General features: G+C 38.8%; 1 protein-coding gene across 4 annotated transcripts in view; it reads left to right on the top strand.

Annotated features, from left to right (window-relative positions):
- The window catches only part of CNTN6 (contactin 6), a 149,133-nt gene that overhangs the window by 78,374 nt on the left and 47,225 nt on the right, over positions 1-23,534 (top strand). For all 4 annotated transcript variants that reach the window (XR_003555667.2, XM_055806725.1, XM_027790654.2 and 1 more), the window contains exons 5-8: positions 3,104-3,199; positions 12,208-12,411; positions 14,075-14,177; positions 22,197-22,381. Coding sequence is in view for 3 of the 4 variants with exons in the window: in XM_055806725.1 (XP_055662700.1) it covers positions 3,104-3,199; positions 12,208-12,411; positions 14,075-14,177; positions 22,197-22,381 (588 nt within the window). In the remaining variant the exon portion in view is untranslated. The remainder of the gene's footprint in view (positions 1-3,103; positions 3,200-12,207; positions 12,412-14,074; positions 14,178-22,196; positions 22,382-23,534) is intronic.

The raw sequence follows: 23,534 nt of genomic DNA, 5'->3' as shown, positions 1-23,534 counted from the left end.
GGAGAAAGGGTCCAATAAAGATGACAACTAGAGTAAGACCGACTCCCCTAATGAGTTATTTATAATCATTTTGCTTTGTTTTGCTCTTTCAGAGGTTGTTTTTTTTAATATGCAATGATTCTTTATTACAGAGAGAGACACTGAATAAATTTATTTTGTACAATTATTTGTCAAAATCAACTTCAGAGAGAAAAAAAAATCATTCCTGTTTATGCCTTCTGAATTTTGCAGTGTGGGGGTTTCTAAAAGATGCAGTGTGATAAAGACCTCAGAATCAAGTACTGGAAGGGACTGCCTAAAGAAAATGATCCCTAGAGGTCTTTAAAAATGGGTTAAGTAAGTATCTGTTAAGAAGGACATAGTGTACTCATACCTGTGAGGGGCCAAACAAATAGATTAAGTGACCATTTATGTGCCTCCTTATGTACTTTTTTATACCTGTGATTCACTAGTAAGCATAATGGGATTAAAATCTTCTCTCCAGCACTCGAAAAGCTGAGCTGCTTTGTATAAGTAAGCTACAAACATGGTACGAAAGAGCTCAGACACCTGCATACAGATTTTGATGCTCAGGCTTGAAAAGTGTAGATTAAAAAGGCAAAGCCAACTTTTTCCCCCACATATAATCAAAAGTAATCCTGCAAATTATAAAATAGTGGACCTCATAAGAGATCTACTACTGTTGCTTTTTCATTATTTAAACCAGGGATAGTTTCATGGTTTTAATGGAGAAACAGAGACAGGTGAGTTTCTAAAATTAGAGTAAAAATGATACCATGACATATCATGTCATTAAACTAAGAATTGCTGCTAGAAGCTTATTACTTTCCAAAATCTATTCCAATTTCAGAGCAAAGCATTACATAGTTAATTCTCAATTGTCACAAAAGCCTTTTGCCACTGCTGCACTGAGCTTTCTTCTTTTCCTTCTTTCTCAGGTGTTTAGTAACAAGTGAAATTTTGTTCTTAAAAAAAAAAAAAAAAGGCCTGATTTACCATGGCAGAAAGTATTGGAAACCACTAGTTAGACTACATATATTTTTCCATCCTGCCCAAGAGTTTTGGTGTGGGTTTTGTTTGTTTGTTTGTTTGTTTTATAAACTCCATTATTATGTAGAAACTGCACAATCTAGCAGCTCAAGAAAGGCAACAGGGAAGGGAAATGTGACCATTTCTGCTGCTAGTGCCTGAATCCTAAAAGATCTAAATGGTCTGCACCTTTCCAATCTTTTTCCTTTTTAACATAATAATGGGGAAAATCGAAGGCATTTTTTTTTCTCCATACAAAGCTTCTCCCAGAGCAGAAAGGCTCAGGCTAGCCTGCCCAAGCAAATCCCTATCTAATGTCTTGAGTTGTCCCTGGGGCCACTTTTCCAAACAAGTGTTTTCTCCTGGCCTTTTCCTTCTCAGAAAACACTTAACCCACAGGCAAGAAAAAGAAGAAAGCTGATAAATGTTCTCAGACTGAATTTTCAAAACAGGTAAATAAACAAACCCACACATTCAGAGATTGGACCAGTGAAGACCACCTAATTATGAATCTAAACTCTAGTTAGTCATATTACATCCATCCACTTTTTTTCCCTTTTAAATTAATATTACAGGGTGAATAAACCGAAATAAATTGGGGTTTTTTCTCCCTTCTTGTCTTTTGTCCTCCTGGACTACCTAGACTGCAAGGCAGAGATCTAGCCAGTAGGCAATTAAAAGAACATCAGAGTTTAAAACACTTTCCCAGTGTATTGACAGGTACCATCTATTGTAGCTATGACAGCACAAGGAGGTGCTACAGCTGCCTAATTCAATTCAGTCACCCCTGAGTAGACAATGTCTTCATAGGAGACCAATATACAGGAGATGTAGAGGAGGAAAAGAAAAATTAACTGTGTAAAGTTCAACTAAGGGGGAGAAAATTGATATATTGACATAAATAGCTAAGCCTGTACAGGTAGTAATCATTATTGCTCTGACCAACGTGAACAGCTTCTCTCTATTGAACTCTGGACCAGGTAGTTGTTCATTGTTCATCAGTTGCTGATAAAAAATGGAACAACTGTTTGAAGCCAGAATCTGCAGCAAGGTAAATAAAGTAAGCTTAGGGCAAGCATATATGACACTACAGTCTGAAGAGTTTTAATGGGAAGCTGATACTATTTATTTTATGAAAGTATATTTTGAATGTATTTCAAGCGATTATTTCCCAAAGTACTCTGACAAAAGTAGTAAGTCTCATTAGGATGAGAACGGGATCAAAATGTAAATAATCAGTTTTCAATGTACATCTATTGTGTCACATTTTCTTATCAAATTATTTAAAGGGAACGAGACTGTTAATACTTCCACATCTCAGTGAAATGTGAGAAAGCAGAGGAGATTGAGTGTGGTGTTAGATTCAGTGAAAAAGAAAAATTAATAGCCATAAAAGTCACCTAGGGGAGATAGGCATGGACATATTTATACAGGAGATTTCCCTAAACCATTGCATGATTTCCTACTGAAAGTATCCTCTTTCTCCCCTTTAAAACCAGCGCTAAGTTCATTTGAGTCAATTGAAACATATCCACTTACTGCAGCCAGCTTTAGGACAGAACAGACTCATTAAAATTACAACATACTTTTAATCAACATTTAAACACACACTCTGTGGGAATCCTGATGATGTTTAATTATCACTTGTATATATATATATAGGATAGCACACCTGCTTTATATTTCTATTAAAAAAAAAAAAAAAAGAGGAAACAATGCAGAAATAGTATTTTCCCTACTCACGTAGATTAAGAGTCTAGAAGTTCCAAAAAAATTATGCTAGAGAAAGTCATGGTACAATACACTAACTTTGCAATTAGGAATTACAAATACATACTCACAGGGTTAGAGTATAACTGCTTTATGAATACGTATCTCATGATTGCTAAAGGATTAGATACTAGGTCGAATGAGCTATTTCTCCATAGAGTATGTCAATTCACATACTGAGAGTATATTATGCTATAGAGTACATGAATATGTTCTTGAGGTATGTAATTGCATAGCTTGGGATATAGTTAAGACTAAATCAGAGAGCTAATAACTGGGTCTTGTTTTCTCCCTCTCTCTTAAGATCTTGAAAATTTTGAAATGAAGCCAAGAAGTACAGTGTCAGTCAGAGAAGGACAAGGAGTGGTTCTGCTCTGTGGTCCTCCACCACATTATGGAGGTATGATGAATAACTATGTTGTATGCGACCTGAACATCAACTGCTATAGCTTGGGAGAAGTAGCCTATGCAGTTCCCCGTCTGATTAGCAATGGAATTTGTGCATGAAGTGTATGGGTTTACAACAAATTTGGATTTAATTTCTTTAAAAGACACTGGGGTTTGCACTTCTTAGGGGGGCATTTTTTATTATTCTCTGGTTACTTGAGGACTAGAATATGCCATCACTTTTGGGGTGTGACAAGCAAAGAAAGTATGAAGGTCTAGGAGACTCTGCTCCTGGCATAACTGGTTATCTCAGCTCCTTCACCCATATGGAACAGCAGAAGAGACACCATCAGCAATTCTTTCTACATCAAAACCACTTCAGATCAGAATGGAATTACTGTTTTGCCTTTTAGCACTTGCTATAATTTGAATCCTGCATTTTACAGATTAGATTTGTCATGAAAATTTGTCTTTTGCTCTTTAGTACCCAATTACTTCCTTTCTGATAATCATAAAAGTCACAGAAAAATTTTGAATAGAAAGGACTTCTGGAGAGGTAAACTCCCTGATTAAAGGTCTGATTAGATCAGGTGGCTTGATAATGCTTTGCAATGCTTCAGTGAAAAATGAAAAGGAGTTTTCTGGGGAATTGATTTGAGGGTGCCTTGCCTACTACTGCTTAACCATAAGGCTGCTTTGGAGGTCTTCCTTTTTGGACAAGGTAAAGTCCAGATGCCATGCAATGAACCAGTAATGCATTTAGCATGGTGTTTCAGACTTTTCATCCAAGACAATCCTAAGTATGGGGTGCAATTTTCCTTTTCCCCCTGTCTATAGGTGTATTGCCACCTCCAACATCAGCACTTAGAGCAATGCAGAGGCTTGAATATGTACTTACAGTATTTTTTAACACTTTTTGTGCCTACTAGAAGCAAGCAGCTTGAATGTTCTTTTGAGATTTATTTTTCTCACCCACCATTGACTCTTGCAATTTGAGCCACATATATTCAAAATCTTCTCCAGGGACATTAGAACCCAGATCAAAACTGCTTCAGACCTTTTGAAGTCAGGAGTAAAAACCATGGTTTCTTAACATAACTAGCTGAAGATGATTGGAAATTCTACCCTGTAAAAGCAAACTTATATTAAGGGGGAAACATCAACAGCATTGTTACCAGACTGTCTTGTTCTCGACTGAAAGAATCAGCAGTTCTTAGGTAACTCATGTCCTGCTTTTGGCAGGAGTGACCACACATCCACAGGAGCTGCAGTTTCCCATATGCTACCATCAACATCCTGCTCTCAGTAATGTTTCCTCAATTCTTCTTAAAGAAACAGAGTTATAAGACAAATTCCCATGAGAAGGTAAATAGTGATCTATAAAGAGGATGCAGTATATCAGAGATGTAGAGAAACCCATCAATCAATTTAAAGCCCACAAGTCTTGAACAGAGAGGAAATGTCAGTTCACTTAGTGTTTACAGCTGTATGAAAGAAGTATATAATCAAGGAGATGAAGTGAAACCTAGTCCTTAAGGGCAGAAAAGGCTTGAAAGAGTTCCTGAAATGTATCAATGGGACAGATAGAAAGACAACACATCCATCCTCGTGTCAGTAAGCTATATATTTTCCTCTTGCTGTAGGGTAGAATTATGATTTGACAAATAGGAATGAGTAGAAGAAAACATTCAGAACAAATAAATAGTTAACAAGCAAGTTCACCACAGATTAATTGAACTGACAAAATGGTATCCATGAACAAAGCCTTTGCCACTGCGTTTCTTAAGCTGGAGATGTGAGCTGTTGACCAGCAGGCCTGAAAAATACATTATCTGAAATAACAAGTCTCTAGAGAACAGAACAGAGTTTTGTCATCTGTAAACACTGTACTTATGATTCAAAATGATATGTGTGGAGATGAAGTACATTGTGTGAACTGTGATAAGTTCCATACTATCTCAGGATGCTTAGGAAGTATTTTTATTAAAAAGGATGGTATTTTTTTTTTTTTTTAATTTAAACCCTCACTTCTGATTCACAGTACCTACAGGGGAAAGAATTATTATCCATGCATACAGCTTCCATTACAAGTGTTCCGTCTCATACTTTAAACATAATAGGAATTCGTTAGATATCGAGGAATTTGGAAGACATACCATACCAGAAGGGAAAGAGTCGGATTTCCTATAACATTAACACAAGTAAGACAAAACAAGCTCTTTAATGTGTCCTGTACACTAGAAAATAAGATTGCTCTTAGAATTTCATATCCAACTTGGTAGATACAGCCAATAACCAGTGCAGAGTTTCGCTAGAATGAGCATTTACAGAGACACCAAGGTTAACTGCATAGAAACCATTGACAATGCTTTTGGAAAGAGGTTCTCCATGCCATTGAAAAGAGACTTAATGGAGCCAGAGCAGATGGACATACCCCTTCAGGCACTCCTTCGTATAGACCAGCTGCTTCTTTCCTCAGGATGAGTCACTTCACAGACCCAGTCCCACCCACACATCACATAGAGGGAAGAAGAACATGGTTCTGACAGTTACCAGCTTTGTTTTCCTTTGATCTGAAGGAAAACCTCTGTACAGCATTTGTTAAGAGAAGCTACTATTGACATAGTTATTTTTGAACAGACTGCACTAGGTAAAGCCTTCAGCCTTCCTGCTAACCTAGCAACTCTGTATCCACTTCTTTTAGCAATGGATGAGGTAGAAAAGCAAGAACCTATGAAAGCAATGTGTTATTAATTGAAGTTACCTCACATATAACATCAAGAAGTAGGAATGAGGAGAGAGAATACAAGCCCAAGAAATATTTCTACTAACCATTTTATCTAGAGAAGCATTTTTCCAGAGAGGCCACCACAGTGCCAGGCTCCCCTAGGCCCGTGCCACCAGGAGCCCCAGAGGCTTCCAGCCTGGCCAGTGAAGGCAGGCCCTGCAGGCACCCTTAGGCCACTCAGCTGCTTATTGGATGCTGTAAATACTTTTCCACTTCCGAAAATATTTAAAGCTCAAGTTTAACCCATTTTAGGCTTTTTTGATACAGTTGACAAGAACAATTGTGCTACTGCTTTTTTGTATACGTACTTCTTAACTGAGACTGCCTATAGCCTGGTTTTGCTTATACCAGTGAAATGAGCAAGTTCATTTTAACAGGGCACAGAGTCTCTATTAGGCAACTATATGATAAAAAAACCAGGGGAAAAGTACAGAAGAGTTGCTCTAACAGCTTTCACAGTAGCTTTAGACCTTAAAAATAACTCTCAGAGAACAAAAACCTTGCAAAGTTGTGCTAAAGCTATACTAAGCAAAATTAACACTAAAACAGAAGCCACTCTGTATTACTACAAACATTAGTGCTTTTAACAAAAATCAAGCACACACATTAAAAAACAAACAAACAAACAAAAAGACCAAAACAACCTTGTAAAGTCGTAGCTTAAATATTAGATCAAACCAGCCCTTAAAAAATTGTTATAGTTAAAAAAAAAAACAGCCCGTAACGCGCGTGTCAGCGAGGCTGTGGGGCCGGGGGGGGGCAGGGGCAGGTGTGCAGTGGTTCTTTGTTCGCTTTCTTTCCTAGCTTCAGTTCTGTAGGTCAGCAGATTTTTTTTCCCCTGATGTAGTTAACATGTAGTGTTATTTTACTATTAAAAATATTGTTTTATATTGAGCCAGGAGGTAGAAAAAAAGCACATAGGAAGGAAGTCTGGAGAAGCCTTTCTTTCTGTGGTTATGTGTGAGCTTGATACGACTATGATTAAGAAGTTACTGCCTAAGTGATAACACTGAGCACAGGACTGTAGGGTGGACTGCTGTTAATTTATTTGCTTGGAGGTGAGGTCTGGTATAAGGCCTGTTTCCTTCAGGCTGGCTCCTTGTAGAGTGTTAGGAAGTTCCTAATCATAGGAGCAGCAGGGTCACTGGTGTGCTTGCAGTTACTCGTGCGTGAGCGCTGCCAGGGGCTGCAGCTGGGATGCTGAGGTGGTAGGCTTTTCTCTGTGCTGATGTTATTATGCTAAGGCTACGTGAAAGAAAAACAAACACTCTTAAGGAATTAAGAATGCTGCCCACCTGCTAGGTGGGGGGCGTATGTCGCAGCCTCGGGCAGCAGCAGGGTGGTGAGGAAGGAGGGCTGCATGGAAGCATGGCGTAGGGAGCTGGTGTGTGGAGAAGGTGGGATGACATACGCATTGTGTAAAAGGGTCTTTAGCTTCTGTCGTGGGTTGCTTCTGCCTTTTATATTAAACAGTCTACTTGGTAAAATGCATAATATTAACGTGAAGGTTTGAATTGTATCTCCCTTTATAAAGCTGAGTGCCTTAGTCATGAGTTTAGAGTCCCTTTCTCTCTGCTCCTGTTTCTCAACACTCCTATGAATCTTTAATCCTCTCCTGCCAGCTTTGGCAGGAGGGAGTCTCTTCCCCGAGACCAGCCTGTCTCTGTTCTCCTGCAGAACAGGCAGTATTGATTTGAATTTGCTTGGACTGAGAAATGCACTAAAATGTTAAATTCCCTAGACTAGTATATCAGCAGTGATTATCAGCTGCTCCTCTTTCCCAGCTGTGCTCCGAGAGGCAGAGCTCCCAGCTGACAGGTGTAGGCAGTGCTCTCCTGCCTGGCCAGGCTTGGGTAGTGCTTGATTGGAAAGTGAGGTGGGCTTCACTGACTTTGGGGGGCTTCTGGGATGAGAAGTGAGACTGACACCACATTGTCATTGGCCTTGGATTAAAAACAACCCTACTGCATGCTAGTGTTGCAGCACTAATGAAATAGCTTCTGCTCTGGCATGTGCATAACGAAGTGTGTACTGCTGTAATTATCCCTCTGCTGACACAGAGCCCCTTTGAAGTAAAGGCAAGTCTGTGCTCTCCAAGGCATCCACACAGAGTCAGCAACAGTGTTGGGATCACTGTCTTTTGCAAACAAATATCAATTTTCAGTGCTGAAATATGTTAATTTGGGCTGAGACCAGTCAGCTGTATGTGTGAAAAGGAGCGGTACTCTGATAGTTGTTATGCCATAGCTAGACAGAATTAAAATTAATTACTTGAAGGTGATTATATTTTCAGGCTTGTCTTAGAAAACACCATTGCACATGGGTGTTAAATTAGAAAACTGAGAGTAGAAAATATATTAATAATATTTTGTTGTTAGTTTTTGTGAACTAAATCCTGAAACTTTCATAGTGCTCTGAATTTTATGTCGGCCCAGGTATCAGAAGGGTTCTCTTTGGGGATAAAGCTCCATGAGGTTAGCAGAATTTTGTTTGTAACCTAGTGATAAATCATAGTTTCTCTTTATCTGTCTTTGATATAAGCTCCACTTCCACTGTAAGCGATTTCCTTCAAAAGTTTATGGAAAAAAAACCCCGCAATCTGGGACCAAGTTCTGTTTACTTGGTCCATATCTAAAGCACCACTGAGTAAGGACTCATCCAAAATTACTCTAACTTGTTTCTTGCCACACATAGTGGCATGCTGTGATCTGTGAACATTTTGGGAAGCACTACCTTCCCCAGCCTCTTCTTTCTCTTAAGTCCCATTATGTAGTTTTACCTCACACATTTATTTTTCTAAAATATCACACATTAACTAAGTAGAAAGAGCAATAGGAAAACTGGGCTAATTCATCTGGCATGGAAAACCCTCTGTTCCTTTGCTTCAGGCATGTTTATTCATCTTCAGCATCGTATGAAAAGTGGCTACTCCAGAGGGAAAGCTACAGCCAAACAGGCCTATGCACAAAGGAGAAAAAACAAAATAGAGGGGAAAAAAGCCCACAAAACTCTTTGGTGCTGATAATAGCTAAGACTTGTGTAAGAACTTTTATGCTGAAGCCCTTTTATAACAGTCTCTGAAATTCGGTAACTCTGAGACTGTCATGGGTGTGTTGAATTGTGATCCCAACCACTACTGGTTTCAGAAATCCTGTGGTTAAATGAAAAATACCCCACATCCAAACTAAAAAATAATTGTAACTTTATTTTTCTTCCATAAAATAGCTGGCAGAAGCAATTTTCAAGTTCATTTAAGCTAGACTTAATTAGCAGGTTACTATCTCTTTATAATTTGTCTTCTATGCCTCTACTACCTTCTGTTCAGCATCCCCTTCACCAGATTCTTCCTGGCTGCTGATTTACTCATGCAAATGGATGTAACCCCAGAAGTGATAGCATGGGCCTTTCCTCATTTCTTTTGCTTGTTAATGGGTCTGCTACATATCTGATTTATTCAAAGTGACCCAAAATGGAAATATTTAAGTAACAGTAGCTTCTTTTATAATGCAACTTCAGATTTGTAACCTATTACATCTATTGATGTTACTTTCTAAAAGAAAGAGTGTAGGGTAGACTCCTGGTATGTAATGTCTAAGATATGCCTTAGAAGAGAAAAAAGTTTGGTCTACAAATTTGGTTCCTTTCTCTTGAGTTTTCATTCAAATCCTGTTGAAGTCAATTAAAATTGGGGTTTTCTACAGAGTTCAGTGGAGCTGAATTGGGCTCTAGGCGAGAACGGCCTGCAGATTGGTGATGATGGACCTGTATTTGGAAGAGTGGTCATGTTTATATCCCTTATACTGGCGGGATAATGATTTAAATATGAAAAAGAAGGGCCTGCACTTGTTCCCGGTTAATGGGAAAATTCATCAATAGGCCCTAAGGCAATGGTGGAGTACAGACAGTGAGAGAGTAACGGAAACTTTGGAAGATGAAGTCAGCTGGAACCTCATGAGAACTGAAACCAGGACAGAAAAGGACTGACTGTCTTTCACTGATGAATTAATTCACAGATTGACCTCATGAAGAATGTCTGTGTAGTATAAAGTTGGCTTTAATAGAGTTTTATTAGGATTTGGATACTCTGTCCTATAGAGACTTTAGCTGCGTCACCAGGTCCTACAGCAGGAATCTCTTTTTTGATTGCATGCCATAAAATGGTCCATTGTGGCCATCCATTTGGTGTCTTAGCAGGTACACTGGTTATAGTGGGTCAGCACTTTCTTCAACCCTGGAATTGCCAGCACCAACCTTGCTAATAAAATTTACTCATTTCTCATTAGGTACACTCTGCTGTCATGGAAGCCTGGGCACCCAACTATCAGGTCCAACCACTCCAAGCAGTTTTGTTGCATGTAAACCCATATATGCATTTGTGTAGGTGTGTAGGAGGAGGAAAGCAAGGGTTCCAGTTCTTGCAAAAGGGACGTCAGGGTACCATCTCTCAGATGTTATTGTGAAATCTGAAAAGACTGCAGATCCAAGGCATTTATTCCACAAAAATCCCAAGTTTACAACATAGTGTTTAATAGAAGATAGATTGAAGTATTTACCCTGCAAATCTTCAGCATTTTCTGTGTAGTCCCTAACTTGCAGGTTAGAGAACTTCAAAAAATGAGTTGAAACCAGAGTTTTGCCCACACCAGTCTCTTTGGTCTGTTTGTTCAGCTAGACTATAGTCATCAGACTTGTGCCTGAGACAAGAACAGTATGTATACAGTATGTCTTTGGAAGATATACGCCGTCATGGCTACATGGCTTATATCTAGCTATAGGCTGATGCTCCCTGTGAAAGAACCCACTCATCTCCAGATTTTCTTGTGTAAATAGATACTTTAACCAGGTACCTAAAAGTACATGGGCGTGTAATTGTGAAAACACAGCGCTTTTACCTTGTGTGTATGCCCACATATATGTACACTACATGTGTTGTATTATACTATGTAAGAATTGTTGCATCTACTGTACCTCAGGAAAAAGTTTAGCATTAAGCTGCAGTAAAACAGAGCCTATTGCAGGATTTTGCCAAGTATAGAAAGTGTCATTGATTGCTCCCTGGAGATGCATCATTTCTAATGAGAGTCCTAAAATGTTAGAAGATGATAACGTAAAACTGCACAAAACTACTGGAGTTTGCAGACTTATTACCATACTGAACCCACGTTGTAAGTGAAGGGGGGGGGGGGGAAGGAAGAAACGTAAATAATCTTTTTTTTCAAATGGGATTGTTGATGGGGGAAATGTGTAAAAATGAAGCTGTTGGCAGAACACTGTTAGCTTATGAATTATACATTTAATTAAGGAAAGCTAAACTGGTAGATTTTTGAAACTTCTGATTTACTGTGTCTTATTAAAGACAGAATTTCAGTCCTGCTCCCGCTGTTGGGTACTGGCAGTGGTGCGGAGCAGCCGCAGCGTGGGGCTGGCGGGACACCCTGGGTGTACCTGTGCTGCAGCTCGCTGTGTTACAAGCACTGAACCAGCTGGCTGCAGTGCTGATAGCGGTGTTACAAGGCTTGGGCAAAAAGCCCTTCCTAAAAGCAGGGTCCTTAGATGGTAAGCTCACGTGGAGATCTGCCCTTCCAGGATGGGCTAGTCAGATAAATTAGTTTTAAGTTGCTTAGACTATAGACATACTTTATTCAGGTATGCATTATGAAACACTGTATGGAAGAAGAGGGCAGAAAAGGGTTTGGAAGTCAGAACAGGAGAAGCAAAATGGAAGCAGGTATGGAAGATAAGGAGGGAAGGGTCAGATGTACAAAAGGATCAAATATTAAATAATATCCAAAATATAGTGTGCAATTGAGCTCTCCTTTCTTGAGAATCTCATAATAAAGCTCCATGTAACCAGTTTCTGTTTTCCATATTCAGAGTGGAGAAAGGAGCTGTAACAACGACCAGCAATTAATTCAGAGGGAAAGTATTTTAAGTAGAAATTATTTACTAAAACAGCTTTCTCATGGTGTTGCAGCACTGCCATTCCTACTTAAAAATAGGCTAAGAAGGAAAATGAGAAGTAACAGGGGACAAAAACTTTTGTGACCTTCTGAAGTGGCTTAAAATGAGTTTAAAACTAAAGCAGTGCTTACCTTGCCTTTGCTAATTTGTGCATCCCCAGTGGTTTGCCCTGTAACTGACTTGTGCTTTCAACTGGCAATATTGCACTTAAGCACTAGTGGGAAGCAGTTTATATTGGGAAGAGTGCATAATATGTATCTGGTGTTTTCTAGGCTTGTCCTATACATGGATCTTCAACAATAAAACTTTATATGTTCAGGAAGACAGTCGCCGCTTTGTTTCACAAGAAACAGGTAATCTGTACATTGCCAAAGTAGAGCCGTCGGACGTGGGCAATTACACCTGTGTTGTAACTAACTCGAAAGCAGAGCAAAGTGTGCGGGGGCCACCCACTCCTCTCACTCTCCGCAGTGATGGTAAGTTACTGGGGCACACTGGGCTACAAGCATGCACCCCGATGCTAACCGGGCCGTCTCCACTTATTGGGAATTGATACTGCTATACATCCTTATGGAGGTAAAAGGCTCCCAGGAAAAAGCTGTGCAGTGGGACATGATCCCACTGTTCCTACTGGTTTGAAATGAGATTTAAACTGTCAGCACAGGGTTGATGAGATAAACATATGCTAAGAAAGCAGTGCTCAATATAATTGAAAAATAGCAAGAGAATGTCAAATGGTACATTAATGTTTTTCATCTTACGGATGCCTGTGTTGAGGTTTAAATCTGGCAAAGCTTTCTATGTTTATTATCCAGGTGTAGCTCAAATATTAAATCTGGAAAGCTGGTTCAAAATGATTCATTGATTTGAGAAACTCACCTGCACATACACCAAATACCTTTCTGGCAACACTTCTAATTAAATGTTCACAGTGAGAAATATATACCTGGGAAAACTTTACACAAAGTTTGTTTTGCAACTTTGCTGACCTAAATTGCGATATACTTGTATTGTTTGTGAAGCAGTGGTGAGAATCAGTAACAAATGTCTGTGTAGTTAGGTTTCTAGGATAAATAACTCAACTGTGCATTATAGAGTAATAGTTCCACTATGAGATTGTGCTGCTTATAGTAAGATTGCCCAAACCAAAGTTATAGTTCCCCAGCTCAAAACTTGGTAATTTGGTACAAATTATAATTGTAAATGTTTTAGACCTTTTCTGTTTTCTTGCTTTGCATCACTATTTCTTTTCTCAGTTCTTTTCATTCTATCAGTTTTTTTATCTTCTTCCATTCACTTTGGTGGCCTTGGATTAGGTCCTAAACAGGCAGTCTCTAAGGCAACGATGCAAACTCTATGTGTAATATTAGCCAGATCCCTGTTAAATATAAAATAAGAATTGGTTTATTTTCAGTGTGGGATCTGGGCAAAGATGTGATGTTCAGGAGAATAATCTGGTTCATATCAGTCATTCCTGTTGCAGTGAGTTATGCTGAAAGATGCATGCACATTTAAGAAGTTCAGCTAAAAGTTTAGTTTGCTAAAGCACCCCCTGGAAAATTAAATGCCCTAAACTGATACTGGATTATCTGTGGTTTACCAGGTGTTCTGCCAGATTTTCAAATGTGATTATTGAGTCTAATTACATCAGCCTTTCTCATGGAGCTCAAGTTTGGATGGTTCAGTTTTAAGTGTTTGACTGGTATTTTGGATACAGAATTCCGTGTTTTGGATACAGAATTCCATAAACTGTCTTGCAGCCAGTATTTATCCTGTGCCCTGAGAAGTGACCAATATTAAAGGCATTGCTTGTTAACACCACTTGTTAAGAGGTGCGAACCCTGAATCATCTCTAAAAATCTTAATGCACAGCACACATGTACATGTGGAACTTGCATGAAGTCATGCTCTTCAACTCTTAGATGCATAAAATTTAACACATTTCACATAAGCCTTCAGCATAGGGTTGAATTTCACCCCACAGGCTGTCTGCTCCGTAGACATCACGTGTTGATTGCCACAGGTGGAATGCAAAGGCTCTAACATTATTAATGCCATCCTTTCCTTTACACTGAAATTCTGTTGTACTAGACAGGTCTGAGGCTCAACTGGAGTGCTAGCTGTTTTGATGTTCAACAGGTGTGATGGGGGAGTATGAACCAAAGATTGAAGTACATTTTCCAGAAACAACATATGCAGCGAAGGGCTCATCTGTTAAACTGGAATGCTTTGCCCTTGGAAAGTAAGATTTTTGTCTTTTATTAAAATGTGCGTTCTGACACTGTAAGCACAGAGAGAAACAATGGTTCTTTATAATTTGCAAAGTAGAATATTTTTGGTCAGAATTTGAATTCATAAAACTTTTTTTTAACCTTATCTTGGTTTGATTGTTTCTGCACAATGTGTTCCCAAGGAAATGAGGAAGAAAACTGTATCATAACTGAAGATGACTTGGTTGCAGCTTGAAGTGGTGGGAGGAAGGGAGGGGAGGGAAAGTCAGAACAAAGACTACACTCCTTGGGAGTAGTTTTAAGTCTGAGACCTGGCTTCAGGTTATAGCATTCAGTGTAACTGCAAGTTCACATCTGATCAGTGTCAAAAGAGGAATGTTTTTGTGTGGCATTGTGGTTAAGAATGAAACCTGGGGAAACAGGATGTGGTTTGAGAGCACACAGGCTGTCTAGAATGGATCCAACAGGTTCATGTGGCTCTCGGCACCCTCTTCTCCAAAGCGATGCTGAGGAGCCCTGGGAAGCCCTAGCAGCAGCCCTTCCTGCTAAAATCTACAAATCTATTAGGCTTCTGGTAGTCCATGTTTTTCCTGGGCTGCTTACGCTGTTGTATTCATTTACAGAAGCAGTAGTGCATTCAGACAGCAAGGGGTGCTCTGTATTCAAAGAGCAGATAGTTAACTGAATGAGCATAACCAGCCTACAAAAACTTGTCTTTCCAGTGAGGATCAGTTTTCCCTGGAAAAGCTAGAATAACCTTAGATTGTTGACCTCTATTTAGTTTAAGTTCACTTTGACAATCCATTTTCAGGCTGTAAGCTTTTAAAGTGTTTAGAGCTTTCCCAGAGGTTAAAAGCCTGACTTGCAGACAGCACAAATTAATCAAATGTTCCTCTGGAACCTACGCTGGGAAGTAGAAAAATAAAGCAAATAAAGTTAATAAGATGGGAAATGGCCTTTGCTTTCTGATGAGATTTTTATATAAACTAATCTTACGGCTAATTTTTATTAAGAATGAAGAATATTCATAGAGCCATGTTCAAAGGCACATGCATATTTTTGGCCCAAAATGAGTACCAGACTGGAACACTCTGCTAAAGCTGATTTTCCTTTCCAAATACTGTCAAGCTACTTCTCTTTAAATACCTCCTTAATTGTGTGTGAGTCAGTGCAGGCTTTACATTTCAAGTTGTCATTTCATATTTCCATCTGTTGCATGGAAAGTGTTTAACAATGATACATTGACTGCAGAAAAGCATTTCAAAAACAGAGTAAATTATATGTACAAAACAGTGCCTTCTTCTGAAGGGGTAAAGATGGGTCATGTTAATGTGGCACGCAAGTTTTTCCATTCTGAGAACATCTTAAGGACAAAAAAAAAAAAAAAAAAAAAGAGGTGTGCTGATAGGATGTATAAAGAAATCTCATAGCAAGCACAGTACCTTCTATGCTGTGCTTAGAAAATCGAATGGCTGAGAGGGTTAATGCAGCTTTGATATATATTCTCCTCTTCATATATAGGACTGCAGCTGCAACCAGTGCTGCCATACTTCCCTGGAGTTCTGCTGCATAAATACCAGTGACCTATGGGCAGAACTCTATTCTTCACAAGTTTGTTTATAGCATGTTGCTAACGTGCATCCAATCTAGTGTGCATTTGAGAGCTGCTGTTTGTGCATAAAAGCTCTTTAGTGGTGTTGCTGGAGAATTTCCCCTCTAGATTTTTTTGATAGATTAGGTGTCTCATACAGAACTGTACTGTTTTCAGTCTGCTTTTTTCCTCTCTGAACAGAGCCTTGAACCACATTTTCACTAGCCTGTCAATCAGTGAAAAAGCTTTATTTGAGACCTGGCGTTTATATGTGAATAAAGCAATAGAAACAGGTTGCAGGTGAAGTACTCTTAACTTATTAGATAAAGCCAGATTTCTAAAGGTATCTAGGTGATCAGTGATATTGTTAAAAGCTTGAAGTTTCCTACCTCCAGCTGTTTACAATTGCAGTTAGGCACACATAAATGCAGCAGTGTGGCCATCTGCACTTTTAGATACCTAAGTTCCACTAAAACTCTAGCCCCTACTATTGTCTGTTTATGTTAAAATCAGTTCAGCTCCACATTTGTTGAGCTATACCTCTGATCTGCCACAAGCACTAACGGTTATTATCTCTCTTGGATTTCAGAACTGCTTTCCCATTATCCATAATTTTCTATATTCATACTGTTAGTCCACTGGTTCAGACAATGCTGTCAGCTGCTACTACCTCTGCACTTTGAATAACAGAAATCTTTCACATCTAAGGCAGATTATAGGCAACCTGCTGTGGTTTTGGTCTCCGAACGTCTTAAATGATAGTACTTTTATGGTATTTAGAGAAATAGCATCTCTTTTCTCTATGGAACAGCAAATCATACGTATTGGACCCTGCTCAAAAAGCACTTCCACATTTAAAATGCCAGTACAAGAGGCCAGACTTGTGGTCGAGTTTTAAGATGCTGTTTTACCTGGGGAAGCTCAAAGCCACCGAAGAAGTTCTCCTTCAGCCAGGCTGTGGGAGACGCAGAGGCAGGTATATTCCACCTAGCTCTGTTGCAAAGCTCTTTACATTTTCCATGAAAATGTAATGACTGACTCTGACAAATGGTCTTGTAGCCCAATCAAACTCTTGCTTGTTTTGAGGAAAATAAATATAAGGGGCCCAAAGAGTCCGTATTTGTTCCTGGAAAGAAGGTTTGAAGGTATTGATCCCGAATGGACAAAATTGATCAGGCCAGCTCTTGACTCTGAATCCTATTTTGTAGAAGAGAGACCATGAATGGAAGATTTTGAGAAGTAAATTAGTCCCCACTGTGATGGAAATACAATTGGGCAAAAAGAATGTAAGCAGCATGAGAGTATCTGATGATTGGCATGAGGAATCTAAAGAGGCAAAAAATGCACCTTGTAGTTAATTCTTTAAGAAGGAAAACTGAAATATGAAACAGCAGTTTGACTGTTTCAAATGCTGCAGCCTGTGGCAATTTAATAGAAGAAATGAGGTTTTGTATTCTGCACTAATATTCATTATGTTGACAGTGTTAATAGTGTGCCAGTATTAGAAGTCAGGTTTTGGATCAAGCTATATGAATCATGCCATACATCTTAAATTATTGTTCACTATGTCTTTGAGGGGATGGAGTACCATGGAAAGAGTTATTATGTTCAGTTCAGTTACTGTGCTGCTTTCTGTAGATTTCTTCCAAAGTAACTTTTTCCTGTTGCACAAGTAAGAGTAGTTTCTGTAATGAAAATAAACAAAGTAGTTTCCATGTCTGGTGTACATATTTATTAAACTGTGCCTGTGTTTTACATATTTCTTCATTCTTTTCTGAAAGATAGGGAAATAAGCAGTTTGGAATCCCTGCAGATGGGCCATTGCCAGCTGAGGTTGTAAAGAGCATATGTGAATAATATAAAACAGGATTTCTTTCAAAACAGAATATTCACTTTTCATAGAAAGGCCCCAGATACTCCTGTAAATGTATTCAGGGAAGGGTTTTTTTAGAGGCTGTTAGTGTAAGTAGGTAATCACAGAGCTACAAGGGGTTTCCAAATAACCATCTACATTTACATAAAAATACCAGGCTTCACGTCTTCATTAGATAGCTCTTCTAGTATATTCTCAAGGAGGTTATGTAGGAGGCTGTAAAAAGATCCATTGCGGTGTTCTAGAACCATATATATATGAAGGACTTCTGCCAGTGGTTTGCTATTTTCAGCCCATGTTCCTGATAGAGGTAATACCTTGAGATTTGTACTTTAAGGGACGAGCAAGCAGCTCTGAAAGATCCTCTCTTACATTAGTCGAGTGGCTTGTGACCACAGGAGAATGAGGCACAATACCAGGTTTCAGGAAATTTTGCTGCTTTGCTGTTTCCCAAGCGATACATCAAGCTGATTAGAAGCCTGAGCGCCTTAATTATGGTGCCCCTTGGATCTTAATTCTTCCTTGTGTCAGCAGTTGATGCAGACATGACAGCAGCTTTCAAACCTCAGCTTTGTCTCATTTGTTTAACTAGGCATGGTCTTCATTGCTGAAGCTGTAGATTTAATTTTATTGTGAAGTGCCCTCAGATCCACAGGACAAAAGATGAGGCACAGATGCAATGCATCACCTGCCTGCTGAGTCTTTGCTGCAAAAAGTTAGAACCTTCATCTTGGTGCGGGCTGTAATGCTGCAGACAAATTAATTTCATGTTCAGTGTGACAAGACTTGTCACCAACCGAAAAATATTCTCCATCGCCTTTTCTTTCCGAGTTAGTAACTTATGGTTTTGTGATTCTGCTGCCTGTATGGTAGAATATAAATTAAATTAGTACTCCTAGATGCTCTGAAGGTTTCAAATAAATTGCAGATTTATGTACAAAGACACTCTCATATTTATGCACTGTTTTCTTATTTGCTCAGGTGAAAGCAAGACTTTGTCTATGAAGTGTAATAAATTTAAAAAGTGTACTCATTGTTTCTTTATATATTCCAAAACTTTTTAGCCCCAAGCAGTTATCTGTTTTGATCTGGTTATTGATAGTGACTGAATGAAAAAACACCCACCAGCTGCAGGACCACCCCAAATCTGCATGGGACGGTACTAGCCTATGTAGCAATGTCAGGTACTGGCCCTCAATAGAATATGATTATGCAGTTTAATCCTACAAAAATTCATAAGGCTGTATTTATTAAACTAGGTTTTGTATACATTTATTTGTACCTAAAGGACAGTTTCACTTCTTAAAGCATCAACTTGTAAAATAGATAATTTGTTAAAAAAAGCAATTTCATTAAGGTAAACTTGACATGTAAGTGGAGGGGTTTTTTTACCTTGAAAGTTTTCATGTGGCCTGTAGTAATAGTCACTGTTAAGAGGTTTGGTTATAAAAATGTAAACTAACATCAGAAGAAGGCGAAACCAGCCAAAAAACCCGCATTCTGCAGAATACAGTGACTGAAAATGCTGGAAAGTCTGTGCTAATGAGGTGTCAGCAAAGTCAATGAAGAAATGCATGTCTTCTCAAGCTGCTATGATAATGAAGGTCCTTCCTATGGATGATGGCACAGAGCTGAGCTATGGATCCTCCTGCAGTCTGCTCATTTAACCTATAGCTGTCCTGACAAATGAATTCCCTCTGCTGATAAAACCAGGCCACTCAATGCAAGACTCCCTGGCAGGAGAACAAAGTGCTGTTATCTGTTTATTGCAATTATGCATTTAAACACAGCCAAGTTGATGAACTAAACTCTAAGGTTTTTATGTCATCCTGCTACAGTTCACATCAGAGGGAGCACATTTCAAACACCCTTGTGTTTGGCCAAAACAAGGGAAGTTTGCCTTGAAACATCCCCAAGGATGTCATTATAAGTATGTGGCATGGGTAAGGAAAACAGGACAGCATCTTCAGCTCAAACCTCGGTAAACTTGACTTGACAAGTTGACAGAAGGGGCCTTTTTCCACAGAGCCCTGCCTCTGGCCTTGGTGTCAGTGTAGGCTTTCCTTATTCATGAATAGTCAGTACTCAGAGAAAACAAATGGCTAAGTGAATAGGAAATATTTATGTGAAGCACTTTCAGGCAGCAGAGCATGAATGAGTGCATCTAATTGTTGGGTTTATTCTCCTATATGGCTGTTAGTTTCCTCTGATCTCTGTTACACAAAAAAAAAAAAAATAAATATCCGGAAGAGATGCCTTAAAAGTAAGTACTTAAATGCTTCTGGCATTCTGTGCACTGCATGCTTCTGTTATACAGTAGCTATTCACCCACTGTTTAATATGCAATAGCATTTTAAAAGCCAGCCATGCTCTCCTTTGTGTCATCAACAGTTTGTATCAATCTGCTGCAAGGCTGCAAAATACCTCTGGCTGTTGTCCTGACTAGAGCACGGTGATTGTGGGACAGACCTGCTCTGCACTAGAGCTGCATTTCTTTTAAGTAACTAAAAGTAACTTGGTTTACTGCATGGATAATGTTATGCAGGGTTTCTGGAGGAGACAGCACCTTTCAAGAGACCAACCGGTGCATTTGAGAAGGAGACAAACTCTTGTAAAGTTCCTAGTAAGGAATAATAAACAAGTTTGCATTTGAAATAGGTTTTGGTCTCATAGTGAAGGGCAATTAAAAAAGGTGGTGATGACAACTACTGTCATCTAAAAAGATTTGGAATTTAAACAATTACATATTGCACCAAAATGGGAAATAGAAGAATAAAATCTCAGTTGTTCTTTCCAGCTCTTTCACTGGTTAATGATGTCTGGCATGTTCCAGTTTCTCTCATTTGCAGTACATTTTTCAGCTGTATCAGAGGGGTCGTGTAAGACTCAGAACTTGTGTATGTATGAGTTATCCTTGTATATACATACTAGTGCAAAGCTAACACCAAAATCTGGAGCACATTGCTTATAGTTCCAAACCATTTTCAGAGGCAGTTCAGTTATGCTAGAAAAATGTAAGGTAGCTAGAGAAGTTATGGTGCTTAAATGGCTCTTAGAGGTCGCTCGGTTAAATTTGTGGTCTGAAGACCATGATTTTCTGGTTTACAGAGCAGAGGGAAGGGCAGCTCAGAGGTTTTCTTGCCCAGGTGAACTCCCACCAACATGAGGAAAACATTTGTAGGCTTCTAGCACATCTGTCCTATCTTTCAAGCCTAAATGCAGAACTAAGCAAATTTATGGGATTGTTGAATGTTAGGGTAGTCTAGGTGTACATTATCCTGTTGTTACCCTATTAACACTTGCCTAGCTGTTCAGTCTGATCTGCTCAGTAGTTGTGCTTCTCCCAGGTCATGGTTCTTCTGGCTTTGGGTGAGCTTGTGAACGTCACAGCCACACAGACTCAATTAAGCCTAAACTTTCTTGTGTTAAGTAATTTATCCATTCTGTATTTGTGACTTTATTTCTGTGGTCGCTAAACAAGGATTTGAACCAGGGAACTAAATAAAGTGTGAGCAGTTACAGCCTCTACTAAAAAAGAATAAACACTTTGTAAGTCAGCGCTGCAGGCCAGGGACCTTGGAGACTGGCAGACAAGGGCAACATGCCTCTTGAATTTCCATGAAAGTTATGTTTTCAGGTTCAGTACCGAGTGTTTGCTGTCGATGTTACTTCCAATGGAAAAGAAGTCAGTATTCAGCCAAAGCCTCTGTAAAAAAGCTGTTCAAAACATAACTGTTCATCTGCTTAGAAGAAGCAACTTTGCAGAAACAGAAAGCAACTGTGAAATCCAAGACTATTAATATTTCAAAGTGTTTTGGTGACATAATAGATCATGAAAGTGAGGCTTGTATGGTTTGTGATATTATCAGAAATCCAAGAAGTATTTATAGCTGCTTTCCCACTTGACTGGTTTGTTTTTTTATTGTATAGAATACATTGATCCAAATATAAATGAATGTGATAGAAAGCTACAAAAACATGAAACAAGAAATGCTGTCTTTTGTCTCAATCTCCTTTCAGCCTCAGTGTCTCATGCTTTCTGCTTCCTTGCTCAGCTGTCTGTCTGCCCTCCTCTGCGCTGGCTCCTATTTTTTATACTTAGAGTTATTGGTATTTTCAGGTCCTTTAGACTGTTGTCCAATATCTTGTATTTTGAGGTGAGAAAATATCTCTAATGCTACGGGGAATTTGTTTGCTCTGAAAACCAGTCAATAATTCAGTGCTTCTATGGTGTTTATTTGGACTTCCAAAGTCATTACTTCAGTGTCACAGTGTTTAAGAGCAGGTTTGAGCGCTAAGTAAGAATCACTGTGAGGAAAATCCAAATTGGCCTAAGAAGCAATCACAGAATTGACTGAGGACTTCATCCCACTGTTGGATTTGCACCCCTAAATAAATTGGACAGGTTAAAAAATCTCAGTCTTGTGAACCTCTGTATGTCACACTTAGAAACAGGAATGATTTCTTCTTTAAAATATTATTACTCTTACGAAAGGATTTTACATTATCTTTTCTCTGCTATAACAAATGTTCTCTCTTTTTCTCTAATGAAATATAATTATTTAGTCCTGTCCCTAGTATTAGCTGGAAGAGGTCTGATGGAAACTCACTGACAAAGAAAATCGAACACAACAAAAACAAAGGAGTTCTTGAAATCCCAGATGTTCAGCAAGAAGATGAAGGCTCTTACGAGTGCATTGCAGGAAACATTCGAGGAATAAACATTGCAAGAGGTCAATTATTTGTCTATGGTAAGCAGATTGACTAATTTCCTCATTTATATTTTTTACAGAGCATGGTGGAGTTCAGATGTATTTTGTAGATGAAGTCTATTAGCCCTTTACTGGAGATAGAAAATGTAGTTCACGTTAAGCTGATTAAAAAAATGATTGGAGTTCTGCAGTGACCTTCACTGAATTACGTCCTCAGCAAATAAAGATATTTTGCATTAAAACTCAGATTGAAAATGTGGGCTGTGCCATGATGAAGTTGTAAAGGTTAATACGAGGCAGAAAGAAATCCCTGGTACATTTACATGAAACATTAAGGGCAGGCAAAAAGATTTACTCTCAATAGCTCACAGCAGCATAAAGCTGTGCTGCCCCAGATGCAGATCAGGGAAGGATTCATGAGGTTTTGGTTCATGTGAGTGGAAGATTATTTCACCTCCTATTCTAGCTGAACTGTAATTCGCCATAAACAGACGAGGGCAAAGCAGGGGAAATGCATTCTGCTGCCTCCCTCTCCTTCCTCCTTGTCTAAAAGTGAAGAATAATATTTCTCTGAAACTGTTCTCCCTTTCCTTTTCTCTTCCCACACACATTAATTTCCCATGATCCAAGTCACCCGTGGTGGTCCCTCATAGCCAAGGTGAAATATATGCTTTTTAGTCCCATTGTTAATACCCAGTGAAAGCAACATATTTTGATGTGGATAAAAAGCGAGATCTTTTCTCTACCTCATACATCTTTCAAAAGAGAAAGACGGAAAAATAATAAATGTAACAGTGGGGGGAAAAAATTACAGAAACCTAGACTGGGCCTACAACTAACATCTGTTGAGAAGACCTTTGCAAGTTGTTTTTTTTTTTTTTTTAAATAATAAATCTCTTCTGATGAAGAGATGCAGGCTTTGCTGATAAGCTACCAGTCTCCTGCAGCCACGTCTAATATCAAGATATATGCCAGGAATAGAGCAGTCTACTGCTGTTTTGAATATTTAATTATTTCTTTGCTTTTAGGGGCTTATTTTTGTTCTCATTGCTGACTAATTTTTGCAAAACATCAATCAATCAGTTCTATTAAAATTAAGTTCAGTAGATTACCTGGACATGGTTGATAACAGCATAGGCGACTACAAAATTATGATCAGTTAATATAATCTAAAACAATGTGCTTATTAAAT

This window comes from Falco peregrinus, chromosome 5 (assembly GCF_023634155.1).
Source record: "Falco peregrinus isolate bFalPer1 chromosome 5, bFalPer1.pri, whole genome shotgun sequence".
NCBI lineage: Eukaryota > Metazoa > Chordata > Aves > Falconiformes > Falconidae > Falco > Falco peregrinus.
The sequence above is the reverse complement of the archived record's forward strand: the minus strand, read 5'-3'. Positions and strand labels throughout refer to the sequence as shown.